Source organism: Erythrolamprus reginae, chromosome Z (genome assembly GCF_031021105.1).
Source record: "Erythrolamprus reginae isolate rEryReg1 chromosome Z, rEryReg1.hap1, whole genome shotgun sequence".
Classification (NCBI taxonomy): Eukaryota; Metazoa; Chordata; class Lepidosauria; order Squamata; family Dipsadidae; genus Erythrolamprus; species Erythrolamprus reginae.
Genome location: NC_091963.1, coordinates 105,658,399 through 105,675,735, shown reverse-complemented (window position 1 = coordinate 105,675,735; position 17,337 = coordinate 105,658,399). Strand labels below are relative to the sequence as shown.

Below are 17,337 nucleotides of genomic sequence, written 5' to 3'. Positions count from 1 at the left end.
TTGATGGCAGTGGAGCACGTAGGCTCGCTCCATTGCCATCCAGCGTGCACACGCCGTACATGTGCACCTGCACGATTCTGGTAAAAATTACCGGGTTTTTTGCTTCCGTGCAGGCGGAAAGAGATTTTGGCTTCTGCACATGCACAGCAGCCGAATCTCGCTGCCGTGCCTAGAGCAGCAGCTGCAGCTGGCAGCAAAAGCAGCCTGCCCCAGCTACAGCTGCGTGGCCTGCTCTTTGATCTCCTGGGCCGCAGGAGAGATGCCTGTGGCGCAGGAGAGCACAGAACAAGCCATGTGTCCAGAATTGGGGCCACCTGGCCTGCTCCCTGTGCTATGGCCCCTGCAGGAGGTGATCCAGGTAAGCAGGGGCGAGGGGCGCAGCGTGGGAGCAGGGGAAAGCGAGAGCAAGTACTGCAGTGGGGGAGGGAGGGCGAGTGGCACGGCGGGGGCGGCCAGGGCAAAAGGCGGCAGAGGCTGTAGAGAGCCACTGCCGCGAGAGGCGTACAGAATGAAAGGCGGTGGTGACTGCAGAGAGCCACCGCCGTGAGAGGCGTGTCGGGCAGGCGAAGGCAGCTGCGGCTGCAGAGAGCTGCTGTTGCGAAAAATGTGGCAGGCGGGCAGGGAGAAAGGCGGAAGGTGGCTGCAGAAAGTCACTGCCGCAAGAGGTGTGGCGGATCGGCAGGGCAAAGGGCGGCTGCGGCTGCAGGGAGCTGCTGCTGCGAGAGGCATGGCAGTCGGTCGAAAGGCGTTGGCGGCTGCAGGGAGCCGCTGCCATGAGAGGCATGACGGGCAGGGTGAAAGGTGGCTGTTGTTGTAGGGAGCCGTTGCCGTGAGGCGTGGCAACAAGCAAAAGGCAGTGGCAGCTGCAGAGAGCCACTGCCATGAGAGGTGTGGCGGGCGGCAGGGCGAAAGGGAGCCGCCGTGATATGTGTGTGGGGGGCGAACAGCAGCAGGCAGCAGCAAGCGGTCACTTACAATTTTTTTGCCTATTTCTGGGTTTTTTGATTCTGCACAAGCAGAAAACCTCATCCTCTTGTGAGATTTGTCTTCTGCACATGCGCAGAAGCCGAACCCCGTGAGGGGCACCCACTCGCAGGGCACAGGGACATGCCAGTAGGGCTGGGAATGGTAGCCCGCCCCTGGAGGAACTGTATTAAAGGGTTGTGGCATTAGAACGGTTGAGAACTACTGCTCTAAACCCTATGGAGAAACTGTGAGGCATCCTGAAATGGAAGGCGGAGGTGCGCAAGGCCTCTAACATCCACCAATTCTGTGATGTCAGCTCAGAATGGAAGAGGACTCCAGTGGCAGCCTGTGAAGCTCTGGTGAACTTTATGCCCAGGAAAATTAAGGCGGTGCTGGAAAATAATGGTGGCCACACAAAATATTGATACTTTGCACCCCATTTGAACATGATCACTTAAGTGTGTATTCACTTTTGTTTCCAGCCGTTTATACATTAATGGCAGCGTGTTGTGTTATTTTGAGGGGACGGCACATTTACATTGTTAAACAAGCTGTATACTCACTACTTTACATTGTAGCCAAGCGTCATTTCTTCAGTGTTGTCACATGAAAAATTTTTAATAAAACATTTTAATAAAATGTAACAGCCCCCCCCCCACCCACTCTCTTGATGAAACAAGGATACACAACTCAAGAATGATGGATCTCTCAAATGGGCAAAATGAGAGACGAATAGAGCATTTTACCTCAGACTTGTAAGCAAATCCAAATCCTTAGTGTTTGTGTATACTAATTAATTTATCAATGAACTAGGTGTTCAAAACCTAAATAATTCCAGGCATATGCCAACATATCAAATATATCACCACTCAGAAGAGTAAAATCCCAAAACCAAACCCATAATCATTCTGATTTTTAAATAAACATTAAGAAGTAGTATCTTCACAATCATCCTATTCTTCAGACCTGGAAAACCAACCAAGTCTTCAATAATTTCCCAAAGCACATATGGATGGGATCCACATGAATTTTGAGGACAGAGAGCAAAATATCCAACAGAGAAGGTGCACTTCTTGGGTTGTGTAACATGATATTGTTTAATTGACAGGACTCATAAGTTTACACACCCTGTTAGATGGAATTGGACATGCAAGGACAACTGGACAAAAGTTGTATATCAAATCATTAGGCCCTATGACATGAAATGGCTTTAGAGGTGATAACTACCGTGTTTTCCTGAAAATAAGACACTGTCTTATATTAATTTTTGCTCCAAAAGTTGTGCTACGTCTTATTTTCGGGGGGTGCCTTATTTTTCTCAAATAAGACAAATTCACAGGCAGAAAAGCTGACACCCCCAAAGAAAGTGTACCGTACGGTACACTGATTACGGTATAGTACCTGTCAGTATGGCACCCACACACACAAACGACGGCACTTATATGGTACAACAGTATACTCCCGCTATTGCAGCTTCCGGACACCAGAGGAACTACAGTCTACCCACTGTAATGGAGACTGTAATGGTGGTGAGATAGCAGCAGACTGTGTCTGCTGTAGTGGACGGTACAAAGCGATGGAAGGGGCCAGCAGGGGACGCCACATTATTACTGTACCACTATGAACAGCTTTGAATGGTACCGTATGTTTTTCCAACGTACCGTATATAAACTTGACTATGCCTTATTTTCGGGGGGTGCCTTATATTAGCAAATTCTGCAAAACCTCTGACATGCCTTACTTTTGGGGTACGTCTTATTTTCGGGGAAACAGGGTAGCACCTTGAGTTGAAAATGGAAGACAACTGCCAACCAGTGCAGTTCACAAAGCAGAAGGATCACATGGACATAACATGATACCTCCAAATCACATTCTAGACCAGTTGTAGTTTTGGAATGGTTCTTAAGTGTAGCACAATAAACAGCATGATACAATAATCCAATTGTGAAGTGGCTAGGACGTAAATGAGTGTCTCAAGATCCTCCAGGGCCAGTAAAAGCTACAAAGGTATCCATGCAAAGGCCCCTTTGCCACAGTCTTGGGCCAGAACAATCCAAGAAAAAAGCCAAATTGTGTATCAATTTTCTCCGAAGAGCTTCAACCCTATCGAGAATCAGCAATGGAATCCCTGCAGATTGAAAGACATAAATCCTTTGTCATGTAAGAAATGAATCTGAATCCTGTACATGTCATCCTTTTCAGATATTTAAGGTTCCAGACACTGGCTTAGGACTTTGATGCATTGCTTGGCTGGCAAGGTGTCAAGGTAGTTGGGTATCATTCACATATTAATGATATGTGATCCCAAACTGGTAGATGACTTCACTTAGCAGGTTTATGTAGATTCTACGCAGAAGCAGAGAAAAGTGTCAAATTCTGCAGCACCTCACAACTGAGGTGCCACAGGTGTGATCTTTCCCCACCTACCAAAACCAATTGAAGCCAGTCATAGAGAAAGGAGGAAAAATGTGTTGCAAAATTGTGCCTTCCATCCTAAGACCAAACCCTAAGACCAGTTCAAAAGGATTGAACAATTTACAATATTGGGAGCTACGTAGAGGTTAAGAAGCATGAAAATAGATACAGTAAAACCACCCTCACTTTGACCCAAGGCATCAAGAAGAGAGACCAATGCTATACTAAATAATCTTTTTGAGCTAGAGACCAATACTATCTCTGCCTTGTTTCCAAGATGGAAGGTTAGAGACTGGAAAATAAGATTCAAGTTTGTTTTCCTAAGGACAGAACGCATAAATGTGCTTCAACGTGGAAGGAAAAGAAACTAACATCACCACGTAAATTCAACCACAAGTCATCTTTTGGGTGGCTTTAGCCATCCAGGAGAATGAAAAGGCTAAAGAACCCTACCCCGTTTCTTAGGGTTCATACCATGTTTCCCTGAAAATAAGACACTGTCTTATATTAACTTTTGCTCCAAAAGTTGTGCTACGTCTTATTTTCGGGAAGTGCCTTATATTTCTCAAATAAGACAAATTCGCAGGCAGAAAAGCTGACACCCCCAAAGAAAGTGTACCATACGGTACACTGATTACTGTCAGTATGGCACACACACACACACAAACGACGGCACTTATATGGTACAACAGTATACTCCCGCTATTGCAGCTTCCGGCCACCAGAGGAACTACAGTCTACCCACTGTAATGGAGACTGTAATGGTGGTGAGACAGCAGTAGACTGTGTCTGCTGTACTGGACAGTACAAAGCGATGGAAGGGGCCAGCAGGGGACGCCACATTATTACGGTACCGCTATGAACAGCTTTGAATGGTACCATATGTTTTTCCATCGTACCGTATGTAAACTTGACTACACCTTATTTTCAGGGTATGTTAGCAAATTTATATTAGCAAATTCTGCAAAACCTCTGACATGCCTTACTTTCGGGGTATGTCTTATTTTTGGGGAAACAGGGTAGAATCAAAGTTGCTTCAATTAGCAGTAAAATGCTTTGTCCTGGGCACCTCGGGTGAATTATCTCCAATCGGAGTCCAACTGTTTGCAAATCAACCAAGTAACAAGAATATTCCCCATAGCAGCTCTGCAGCCTTCCCTAACAGCAACAATCTCTCTAATCAGGAATGCTGGGTAAACATTTGGCCACTTTTATCACTATAATATCTAATACAGGTTCTTAATAATGCTTGATGATTTTTTCATCTTTCTCCCATAGCACATCAGACATCTCTTCTTGCACTTCATTTAATGGAACTCCTCAGAAAACCAAGGCATGCCCAGCAGGAAAACAGACCTCAAATGGTAATCTTGTCTGATTCTCTAGCTGCATGTCCATTCTGGGTTGCAACTAGAGCCCCAGTTGAACTGTCCACCACAGATCCAGAAGAGGATTCCCCCCACCCCACCAACAACATTTTTATATTTTACACAAATGTATACTCTGTCATGTGCAGTAACTACTTACACATCCTCTAACTTACATTTATCGCAGAATGTAGAAATCTGGAAACAACACTATAAGCATTCCAGAAAGGAAAGCATTTTGCAGTGTGTTCAAAATCCTTCCCTTGCTTCCTATCTTCGATTGTCAACAGAATACATAGGGAGAATGCTTACTAAATTGCCCTTTTTAGCATTTGTCTGGAACTTCTCTCACAAGGGTCTGCCTTTCGACCATTAGTGCATTTTATTGATCATATCAGCCCCATCTAATTTCATCTTAAATCAAGGATCCAACGGGAATTTTAAGCCCCAGTAATCCTCATTTGAAAATTAAGCAGAGGTCACGTTCCTAATGCTAATCTGAACAGAGGGCAAAGGGATTTGTTGGCAGAATTTTAGAGGAAGGCTGCTGAATGTAAACACACATCAGGCAAAATCTGAACAAATCCAAACCTATGGATTCTCCCAACTCTTGCAAAATCACACATTTTGGGAAGAGGCCAATACCAATTCTTTGCAGCAGGTGGCAGTGTGGCTTACTCATATTAGCTCCGCCCAGAATATGGAGAAAGGTGTGTCCTACTCAGAATAATCACTAGCATTGCTAAACATTTTATTCATTTAATCATTGACATTTCACCTAGCATTGGCTACGTCTTATCAAGTCCATATTCAGAACCGCAAAGGTGAAAAAGGCATCTCGTGATGGCTGGCTTTGCATACGACGTGCAAATCAATTAGTGGAAAGTCAGTGAAAGGCTCAATCATTGTAAACTGTTTAGTTTAAACTTGGTTAGTTTTTTTTTCTACGGGTGGAGTGTGTGTGTATGTGTGTTGTGTGTGTGAGCGAAGGGGAAAGAGAGAGAGAAAGAGACACAGAGAGACAGAGAGAGACTATTCTGTATTATTTTCTGTCCTCCAGCTGTTTAGTTCAGTGGTGAGCTGCAACCAGTTTAACAACCAGTTCGGTGATTACGTGCACCTAACACAATTGCGTACAGAGTTCAAAATACAACAATTTGAAGCTCAGCTGTTTACCTTCTAAGGCAGTCCTGGTAAGTAGAACAGGGAAGGCGTGGAAATGAGCTATGCTGTGCAAATCAGCTGAGCCAGAAAGAAAGAAATATAGGACAGGATAGAGCAGGGGGGGGCAGGGCAAGCTGATCTTCGGAACTACCAGTTTGCTCGAACCGGTCCAAACCAGCAGCAGCCCACCACTGGTTTAGCTATATCATACAGTTAATTTCTGTCCTTCATACAAGAGCATGAGAAAAGAGCTTCTCTGAAACAGGAAGTACTGTATCCTGCTATTACATTCCTGCGTCAATTAATCATGATGGCCTTAGGCATGTGTCTCACCTGTCTTTTAGCCAAGCCCAACCTTCAAAACTTTCCAGGAGTGATGGGTGTTGAAGTTGGGTATTTCTGAATGATGTCTGATTAGATGAGTTGGAGGCTACAGTAACCTGCTCATATGGACAAGGTAAGCTGAAAGACATTCAAACAGGAGGCTCTGATTCCATCACTTCCCAATGAACATCCTGAAAGAAGTCATTTACAAGCTGGAATTGCCAATGATCTGTTTTCCTTAAATTAAGTTACCTCATTCCTCTAATTGTAAAGGCCAGAGTCGGTTGGGAGAACGAGACCGGCTAACTTCAGATATGTCACCTTGAGCTCCTTACACAAAGAGAGGATTACCTGTATGATCAAAAGAAATATTAACATATATTTCATTGTGATGATTTTGGGCAAAAGTGGGCTGCCCCAGAGACTGGGGCAAGGTTTCTAGACTAGAGGATTGGTTATTGGCCAGGTATCAACCCAACTTTGAAGTCAACCATTGCTGGATTTCTTATGCCTAGTGTTGTTATTAAGCAGAGCCTTTAGTGCTCTGTGAGTTTGTTCATTTGTACTTCTGTTGGTCATTAAGATTGTGAATGCATGTTCTTTTAGAGTCTGAGACAATACTAATGCTTTGTGCTTATACGTGTCTAGCATGCCAACTTCAGCATTGAGGAAAACATTGGTATTGCCCTTTTTCAGATCGCTGTCACTAGTTACACAGTGCAGGGGTTGCATGATTGCTATTCAAATCTATTCCACATGACCTTTATCTGCAGGTCTCAATTTCTCTTGCCATGATGTTGCTTAATTAGATCCCCCTCTCCCCCCAATAGGTTATGGAACAGGGATGCCATCTAGTGGCCAGGTGTGTTCATCACCAGAAACTAACCACATACAGAAATTATATTTGGAGCAGGGAGGGGAAGTGCCTGGAGGGGGGAAAAAGAGCATTTTATAGGTTACCACTCACAAGATGAGGTCTCTCTTCCTGCGAGCTCTTAAGCTCATAAATGAACACTGGTTTCAAATACTAAAGCACGGAGATATAGCTAGCCTGAAATATAATAAAAAAATAGATTATGGTGTCCTTCAGCATCAACACATATGCACGTATCAGAATATATTCTCTACTCATAAGTATGTGTACAAAGAAACTGGGAGACCATGAATTCTAGTTCTGCCAGGTGGATGTTCTTGGCCAGGCGCAGGAAGGAGGGAATAACAAATCAAACTGGAGAGCCAGTTTGGTCTAGTGAAGAACTGAATATTTTATGACACCTGGACTACATTTGGCCCTTTGGCTCTGTCTGATCCACCCATTCATTGAGGTGAACTGGAACTTAGAAAACAACTTGTGGAATGGCATGAAGATAAAGTACTTTTCTGTGCCATTTGCCCCTTGGCTGGCACAGCCTGAGGTGATGATGGTGGTGGCAGCCATTGTGTAGAGCAGTGTTTCCCAACCTTGACAACTTGAAGATATCTGGACTTCAACTCCCAGAATTCCCCAGCCAGCATTCGCTGGCTGGGGAATTCTGGGAGTTGAAGTCCAGATATCTTCAAGTTGTCAAGGTTGGGAAACACTGGTGCAGAGGGACTTAGGCTCACCAACCACAATCTTCTTGAAGTGCCGCCTTGTGGGCAAGTGAGTGGAATGCAGACAGCAACTATTGGTTCAGTCCTCCACAACAGTCCCCATTCCTTATGTGACCCTTGGGAACATTGAGTGCCCACCCCTGGTTGACCACCTCTAATGGTTCAGGCACCAAGCTAGAAATCAGGAACCTGTTCTAGTTTCTTAGACGTGAAAGTCATCTGGAGGACTTTGCGTCAGTCACTTTTTCTCACCCAACCCTTTCTCACATGGTTATTGTAGTACTGAAAATAAGAGAAGAGGAAGGAATATGACTGCTGATTCTAAAAACAACCTGAAGGATGAAAAAAAAAATTTTTAAGCATCTACAGTAATATAAATCACGTTTGCCACCACCACCACCAACAAAAACCCCCACTGAAAGAATTACAGACTATTTCAATTACAACTATCAGTTGAAGTCACAGTTCCCAGCCAGGATGGGAACAAAGTAAAAACAAAACAAAACAGGAAAATGAAGACTCTGTTATCTTTTATACCTGTCTTTCCAGGTAAATCTCCTTTTAAAAAATCAACCACAATCATATATAGGAGAGTTCAAATTCAGGGAAACCTAAATAATGTGCTAATTTTAATCATACATATATAAATAAAATCCATGTGGTGCTTTCCCTACATAGTTTTAGTACATTTACAGGTACTGTAGGTACAACTACACTAGTATCAATTTCTTCCTGCTGCAATAACAAGCAGGAGGTAGGTGTGTGTGTGTATACATATACATACTGTATGAATATATGTGTATGTATATATAATACACACACACACTGTTTCTCCCCCAAAAAGACATCCCCTGGGTTTTGGGGTTTTTGAATGCATAACAATAAGGCCAAGTGCTTATTTCAGGGTTCAAAAAAATATAAAACAGGGTCTTATTTTGGGGAAAACATGGTACACACTCACACACACACACACACACAAATCAGGGGACTCATGGCAAAATTTGAACAATGAAGTTCAAATTTCTGCTTCCATCATTTGGAAAAAAAAGAGAAGTTACTGGGGCATTAAGTTTTGTGACCTAATTTCATTTATTAAAATTCTTTTAAATTAAAAAAATGGAAAGTTAGCAGGCTGCAAAGCGAATCCCAGCTTAACCATAATCCTCCCCCCCCCCTAAAACTGTTTCTTGGATCCACACAATCTCAAGTGGCGTAGTTAGAAAATAAAAAAGTATATGCTGTCACATACAATTTCATGTATTTTCTTCAAGGTATGAGCTTTCTATAACTGGTCACAGCTATTACGACAATTCTTTTGAGAAGATACCTGTAAAACACCTCAAAATCCAAAGCTAGGGACTCTATCCTACAAGATTTGGAAACATTTTATTGGAGGGGCGGGAAACAGAAATTAACCCATTCAAGCCTGCTCTGGAATTACTATTCTATCAACACAGGAATCACATGGTCTACTTGGAGATAGCTCCTAGGTTCTGGACTTCCTTGCCATGACAGAGTGGGCCTTCTCCGGGTCCCGTCAACTAAACAATGTCAGTTGGTGGGCCCCAGGGGAAGAGCCTTCTCTGTGGCAGCCCCGACTCTCTGGAACCAACTCCCCCCAGAGATTAGAACTGCCCCTACTCTCCCTGCCTTCCGTAAACTCCTTAAAACCCGTCAGGCATGGGGGAACTGAAACACCTCCCCAGGGCATGTACAATTTATGCATGGTATGTTTGTGTGTGTGTTTGTTACTAAATGGGGTTCTTTTTAAATATTTTTAAATATTTTAAATTTATTTGGATTTGTCATGATTTGCTGTATCTTGCTGTGAGCCGCCCCGAGTCTGCAGAGAGGGGTGGCATACAAATCTAAATAATAAATAAATAAAATAATAAATCTATCCTTATAGATCGACATCAGTCAATAAAGGCATTTTAATTTTAATTTGGAAATGACTTTGCTCCATATGTTGATCTCTAAATATGAGGCAATTGAAGGGTTTTTTAAAAAAATCAAATTGCTTTTATATGGTTTTAAAACTTTTATCTTATTGTTGTATGTTATAAATTATATTACATTTATATTCTTAAAAGTTGCCTGCAGCCCCATTTGGTGAAAAGAAAATAATATAAATCTGACAAACTAATTACACCATGGTTTGAACAATCTCTTCTTCTAGGTTTCTTTGAGTTTCTCGCTAGCCCCCAACTAACAATAAAAAACCCCCTCAAAAGTCTGCAAAGTAGTCCACTTCAAAAATATTTTTTGTTGTTCCATTCTAACGCCAATTCACTTTCTTGTATCTTTATAGAGGGCTTGTAGCTTGTAGCAATTTACTCACATTCTGTGTTTCCATCAAGTTATTTCCAGTCTTCTTTTTCCATCCTTAGCTTGATTTCTCCCACTTAGCTCTACAATATTGGATATATCCTCCTGTCTGAGTCTTGGCAGACCCAGAACCAACTTCCAACTGGGCAAAGAACAAATACTGAATACCAAGGCCTGCAGCAGTCTTGAGACTGAAGTAACAACTACAGAGATGATAGACCTTGAAACTGCCTTTGCCCAATTAGAAGTCTGATGTGTGTGTCTGGGGAGGGGGAGATACATCATGAAGGACAGAAGCTACACATGGATTAAATTAAGTTGCTCCCTGACTTTAAGTAGCCCCCTAATTTAAGTACCCTAAGTACCTTCCCTGTCCTTCCACTTCCATGTCCTTGCAATTACTGTATTGCAAACAAGAGGAAAAATAGCTTGATTCTGAAGCAATTTGCCAGTAGTACATTGAAAGGACCTTGAGCAAAGTCAGTATGCCCTTAGTCATTTAAAAAACCAAAAATTGATTCTTTGTGAAATGATCACTACGAGAAAATGGTCAAAAAACTCCAAAAAACCCCAGAAAGCAAAATCCATGTTTAGGATTTGAGAGATGAGAGAATTCTAAAAGAGTTTGGTCCCCCATCCTTGCTTAACTAACCTGGCTGCCAATACTTCATGCCAGCAAAGTCTGGGCAAACAGAGGCAGCAATACAACTGCCTGACAGACAGGCAGTCTCGGCAGCAAAAGACACCTGCTGCGTTGTGGGGCTCAAGAGGGTCCAGTCCCTGCCAGTGTCAGAGAATGGGTTCATTATCCTAACTATCCCCACCTCTACTTGGCACTTCCAGATGCCACAGACAGAGGGATAAACAGAACCAGCTTGCAGCCTGGCACACATGGAGACAAGCCCTTCTTAGGAGTGGAAGTAGACAAAATCACAGTTGTTCTGGCTAGCAAATAAATGGGACCAAGAACCACACAATTCTCTCCCTTTCTCAATCATACACACAGCCACATAAGCATAAACAACATATGGTTTGAGTCAAAGAATACTGGTGAATTTGAATGATGCAATAAACTGGATCTGCAACTATGAGAATTACTATAATGCAATGGATTCAAATATAGTACAAAATTTTGCATCATATCAGACTCCCTATTTACATCAGGCTTTTCAAGGCAATGTCTCTCCCCCCCCCTCCCGCGCCACAGGTGTTGGTTGTAACAATTTGCCAGGCAGAATGGATATTGAGCCCCTAGTCCCATATATTTTAAGAAAATCAGCTGTGGTCTGTAGGAAGTAAATATTTGCACTGATGTCATTTACTCAGCTCTGTTTTTCAACATCTAGAACAGGGGTGTCAAACTCGCGACATGTCACGTGACGTATCACAACTCCCCCCTTTACTAAAATGGGGGTGGGCATGGACCGCATGTGACGCATCTAATTTGCAGGCTGCAAGTTTGACATCCATAATCTAGAAGAAAATTGTTAAAGTATTCTGAACATTGCATTGATATGCAATCAACATGTGGATGACCCGCAAAATTGGCTCAGATTATTCTCAAAAACTAGTTTAGAAGAAACATGAATATATAAGCAGAACCATCAGACGAATGAAGATATATCCTTGATGGACTGCCATCTGTAGTCTGGGTTTCCTTTAAGCCTCAGAGATAATTGGAAATCTGCTCAGAAATCTGGGGTTGATGGCCAGAAGTATTTTTTATAAGCTTATGCTGCTGCATCAGATGCAACTATATCGTCACAGAATTGAACATGTTCCAGCTATTCATAGTAAAATCCAAGCTGTGTTATTGGTTTTATTAGGTAACTAGTTCAGGAAATTAGGTCAGTACAAAATGAAAAAAATAAAATAAAAGCAAAAAAAAAAAGCTTCCTAAATAATTTGGTCAAGTGTTTTGGGTATGTTTGCATCTATCTGCAATTTTGTTTTACAGGAAATATATCATTCTGCAGTAATGGAAGGTTAACTATATGATCTGGAGAAAAGATAAAGTTAATTTAAAGAATCACAGACAAATGCCACATTTGTACTCCCAAAGTTTCTGAATAGTACTCCTAAAACAATCTCTTGGATATCGGTGACTGACTTACATGGAATCAATAAAGTTTATACTTATAGCATTGATGAGTACATTTTCAAGTTCATTTCATCTTTTAATTTTTAATACTTTAAATTATTTGAGTCCAAATAATTAAGGATTGACTACTTTAATTTAAAGTGCCGGCATTCGGAATGTACATTTATTCCTATCTAGAATAATTTAATTTAATTTAATTTATTATATTTGTATGCCGCCCCTCTCTGGAGACTCGGAGCAGCTCACAATAAATAAATGGAAGTCATCATAGTAGCAGATACTATTCAAGAAAAAAGATCTTTTTGATAGTGATCTCACATCCAAAAGCTCTGAATACATGTATTTTCAGTAGCAATTTCATGACTCCTATTTTTGCACTGTTGGTCTTATTGGTAATTAATTTTTAAGTTGATGCTGTTAGTACTGCATTTTTATTATACAGATGGCTGGATGTACTTACAGGTAGCTATAGAAATTAAATACATTGACAATAAAATTTTAAAACAGCAATTGTTTCTATATTTTTGCATTCATTTTCATGGAGAAGGGGTTTACATTATTTGTTTGGAAGCAGGAATCCATTAAACCTGGCTATTATGGATAATTCTCAGTCCTTCCATTCCCTTTTTAGGGAATATTACTAAGATGGTGGAGACCTAATAGCAGAGCGTTCTAGATAAAGTAGATTATTTGGACCCTTTTCAATTAACTTTATGACTGGAATCAAGATAGGATCGGCTGTACAGTGATACCTCGTCTTACAAACGCCTCATGATACAAACTTTTCGAGATACAAACCCGGGGTTTAAGATTTTTTTGCCTCTTCTTACAAACTATTTACACCTTACAAACCCACCGCCGCTGCTGGGATGCCCTGCCTCCTGACTTCCGTTGCCAGCAAAGCACCCATTTTTGCACTGCTGCGATTCTCCTGAGGCTCCCCTTCATTGGAAACCCCACCTCCGGACTTCGGTTGCCAGAGAAGCACCCATTTTTGCGATGCTGGGATTCCCCTGCTGGGATTCCCTGCAGCATCGCAAAGACATAGAAGTCTGGAGGTGAGGTTTCCCATGGAAGGGAGCCTCAGGGGAATCCCAGCAGCACAAAAACGGGCACTTCGGCTGGCAAAAGGGGTGAATTTTGGGCTTGCACGCATTAATCGCTTTTCCATTGATTCCTATGGGAAACATTGTTTCGTCTTACAAACTTTTCACCTTAAGAACCTCATCCCGGAACCAATTAAGTTTGTAAGACAAGGTATCACTGTACTTGTAAATGACCTATGATAGAATGAGATTTTGCTGGCCTTTATGGATCTCTCAACCATCCTTGATAATGCTAATCATAGTGTTCTTGTGGACCACCTGAGGATTTTTATCTTCCCTCCATGAGTGGTTCCAATTGATTTTGGGGAAGAAGAGGCAGCATTGCTAGTTCTCCGTGTTATAGGGTTTGACCTTTTAACCCATTTTTCTCATACGATTTAATATCTACAAAAGTTGTAAGGAAGGTCATCAATCTGGTTGTTAATGATAACTAGCTGTGTATATCCATCCCACATAATACTAAAGATAGAGTTAGCCATCTCCCTCAATGCCTGAAAGCCCATAGTATTTAGGTAGGGGGAAATAGGTTTAAGTTTTAAGAGGGAGTGGTTGTTGATCTATTCTAGAAGTTGATGTATCCTACCTAAAGAGCAAGTGCAAACATTTGTATAATTTCATCTTGGTACCCATTATGGCTGCTTCTGGAATAGTAGTCTTTGTACCTTGGGTTTCAACTTTTGCAATTTGCTACACATGTAGCTGCCCTTAAAAACCACTTGGAAGCTAAAAGCAATCCAGAATTCAGCAGCCTAATTATAACAGGCATTTACCCGTTTAACATCTCTACTGTATTATATGGGCTGCATTAACCCTAAAGAAATAAAATAATTGGGTTCACATCATGACATTATTAATTGGGTTCACACCATGAAATTATTAAAAGGAAAAATAAAGAAGGTTAAAAATTAATCTTAGTGCAGGTAGCTAACTAGATCTATTGATTTATAGCTGACCTGACTGTTATGTGAACACTAGAACAGAGAAACTATAGTCTATCTTGCTCACACTATCCAACTAAGTCACAGCACAATTTACTTCCCAGGCTGAGTAACAAATGTGATTTGGGGGAAATGAAATGGAGACGATGTGTACGTGACTAGGACAAGTTAATACATATCATTTGACTACTAGAATGTACTTGGCCTTCTCTCTTCTCTCTTTTGAACCTGTCAAATGTTTTTCTTAATTGTTTTTCAGGCTGAACCTCTTTTGTCATTCTCATATATATTCTCTTTTTGTCAAAAGCTCCCTTTCTGTTGTTATTCTAAAAGCAAAATAAAATAGAGAAAAATATATGAAAACAAACAAAACCCGCCGAAGTTTCTTAAGACTTCACATTCCTAACTTAATGCCAGATTTGCTATTCAGTTTCCTTTCTGGAAACAAACAAACAAAGGCTGAGGATACTGCAGTGTGAATTGACAGCCTCTAGTTATAGCATTTGGAAATTACCTCACGAACTTGGCTGAAAATGAACTTGTCTATCAGTTCGTGACATGACTGCAACCTCTGTGCATATTGCAAATGCCTGTAAACTTATATTTTTTTTCCACATGCATAACCTGCCTCCCCAGACATTAATTTTTACATGGGAAAGGGGAATGTTATCAGTTCAATTTACCAGGTTAGTTCTGCTACTTCAGAAATCTAGAATTCAAGTATCAACTGGTTAGTAGTAACAACTGTTTGCTAATCCAATGTTTTTCACATAAACCCTGTATCCTGAATTTTGATGTGAAGTTGTTTGCAACATTGATTATAGTTTGTATAAAATTGCCAGTAGTTAATCCTTTAATTGCTACAACTAAATTTAAAAAGCCACATTCACAAAAATTGTGATTTTCATCTATTGTTGGAGATTTGGCTTCTAATATATGCAAAACCATAAACTCGTTCTTTATAAAATCAGGATAGAGAGATTCTACATAAGAACTGAGTGCTAGGATAAGTTTTAATAAACATTTGCTTCTCAGTGATTGCAGTAAGGAGTTAAAATCCACAAAATAGTAATAGAAGCCAATAATTATAGATACCGTAAGATTATTCCAACAATCTTAAAGACACAATCTTTCAATGGAGATAAACTCACACATTAAACTTCAACCTGTGAAGTGTCTAGCTAGAGAATATACACACATAAGAATGGAGGAAAAAACCTTACATATTGCATGGAAGTTGTCTTCTGAAAACATTACCTTATCCTAATCCAGGACCTTTGTTGAAATCACCAAAGCACCTGTGGCAGTGTAGCACACCAATTAAATCACAAATAAATTGTAAACTACTGAACTGTCAAAGTGATCTTGGGTGATTTGGGGGTGTAGCATGGACCAAAGAGCTACTGACTTCCCCCCTAATTATCCATCATACATATAAATAACAGTTGATCTCTATATTTTTTAAAATTAACATCTCAACAGAAGGGAGAACAGATTCATGCTTTACATCCAGAAGACCTCAGGTTCTATTTCAGGTTAAAAGAATCCAAAGATGACAGAGTTGATGATGGCCTCTTTCCAACAAGAGACCAGCAGCCTATAGAAACTCTTCTGGTCACTGAGCAAGCTCTCTAAACCAGTTGATTTTGTTTACCTTTATTTTTTTTTAGGTTCTTTCAATCTAGCTAATGTTATCATGTGAATCAGCCCAGGCAAAGAAAATGGAAAAGAAGGAAATATACAGGAAGGTATTGATGGACATTTATTTCTAAATAACCACAGCAGAAAAATAAGGCTGCTTTTTACTGTACAGTGATCCCTCGATTATCGCGAGGGTTCCGTTCCAAGACCCCTCGCGATAATCGATTTTTCGCGATGTAGGGTTGCGGAAGTAAAAACACCATCTGCGCATGCGCGCCCTTTTTTCATGGCTGCGCATGCGCAGATGGTGGAGTTTGCGTGGGCGGCGGGGAAGACCCAGGGAAGGTTCCTTCGGCCGCCCAGCAGCTGATCTCCTCGGCAGCGCAGCAGCAGCGAGCAGACGAAGATCGGGGTTTCCCCACTGCCCACGCAAAGGGGAAACCCCGATTCGGCTCCTCGCTGCGCTGCCGAGCAGATCAGATGCTGGGCGGCCGAAGGAACCTTCCCTGGGTCTTCCTCGCTGATGCCCCCGCTCGCCCGCCCGCCGCCCGCCAGCAAGAGGGGGAGAGATAGAGAAAGAGAGAGAAGGAAAGAAAGAGATGAGATAGGGAGGAAGAGAGTGTGAGAGAGGAAGAAGCAAGATAGAGAAAGAGAGAGAGAAAGAAAGATGAGAAAGGAAGGAAGAGAGTGACGTCATCGGGTGGGAAAAATCGCGATATAGCGTTTCGCGAAGAACGAGATCGCGAAAATCGAGGGATCACTGTATATCTAAAAACTACTTATGAAATGGACCTAGCACCACTAAACATGATTTGTAAGACTTTGGATCCTCTATTTTTATTTTCAGCCTTCACACAAATCTGCATTTTGACTCACAGCCTTGTTCACACACCCACATGGCAGGGGTGTGTTCCACTTACCTATGCCACCAGTTTGCACTGCGACGTTTCTTAAAATACAACAAAGCGAGGGAGATAGATCCCTTGACTGAAAAATATCTACCAGTAGGATCCATGGGATTGTTTGTGGAGGGATGGACTTCAGCAATATTTGCTACAGAGTATGCTGGCTCCGTGCCACAAAATGATGTCTTTTTGCAAGAAACTGAAATGCAGTGCTTTGCCTACTTAAGAAGACACTTAGGCTCAATGCCAAAACCCAACCTAAAGCCCATGAAGAAGATGAGTACCAAGCTGCTTTAGAAATAGAGAAGAGGAACTATGAAAGAGGGCATCAAAGATCCCGGACAGCTTATTTTAGATAGCTCTCTGAAAAAAGCCAGGATTTTTCCTGGAGCCACTGCTGTGAGTGCAAAGGACAATGTCCAAGTATCTGACCCGCTTCACAGCCAGTCCAGAGCCAGCGATTTTACAAAATATTATTGCATTTGAGCA

At 41.6% G+C, this 17,337-nt stretch overlaps 1 protein-coding gene across 4 annotated transcripts in view; it reads right to left on the bottom strand.

The window, feature by feature from the left end:
• Positions 1-17,337, bottom strand: part of THRA (thyroid hormone receptor alpha) — a 200,884-nt gene that overhangs the window by 40,618 nt on the left and 142,929 nt on the right. Inside the window, exons 4-5 of one of the 4 annotated variants that reach the window (XM_070727343.1) lie at positions 6,489-6,587; positions 6,246-6,374 (exon numbers count right to left, since the gene is read on the bottom strand). The exons of 1 other annotated variant lie outside the window; for it this stretch is intronic. In XM_070727343.1, coding sequence (XP_070583444.1) covers positions 6,246-6,374; positions 6,489-6,493 — 134 coding nt within the window. In that variant the 5' untranslated portion in view covers positions 6,494-6,587. Of the gene's footprint in view, positions 1-6,245; positions 6,386-6,488; positions 6,588-17,337 lie in introns of those variants that run through there. 2 more of the 4 variants (XM_070727346.1, XM_070727342.1) reach the window with 2 other exon arrangements.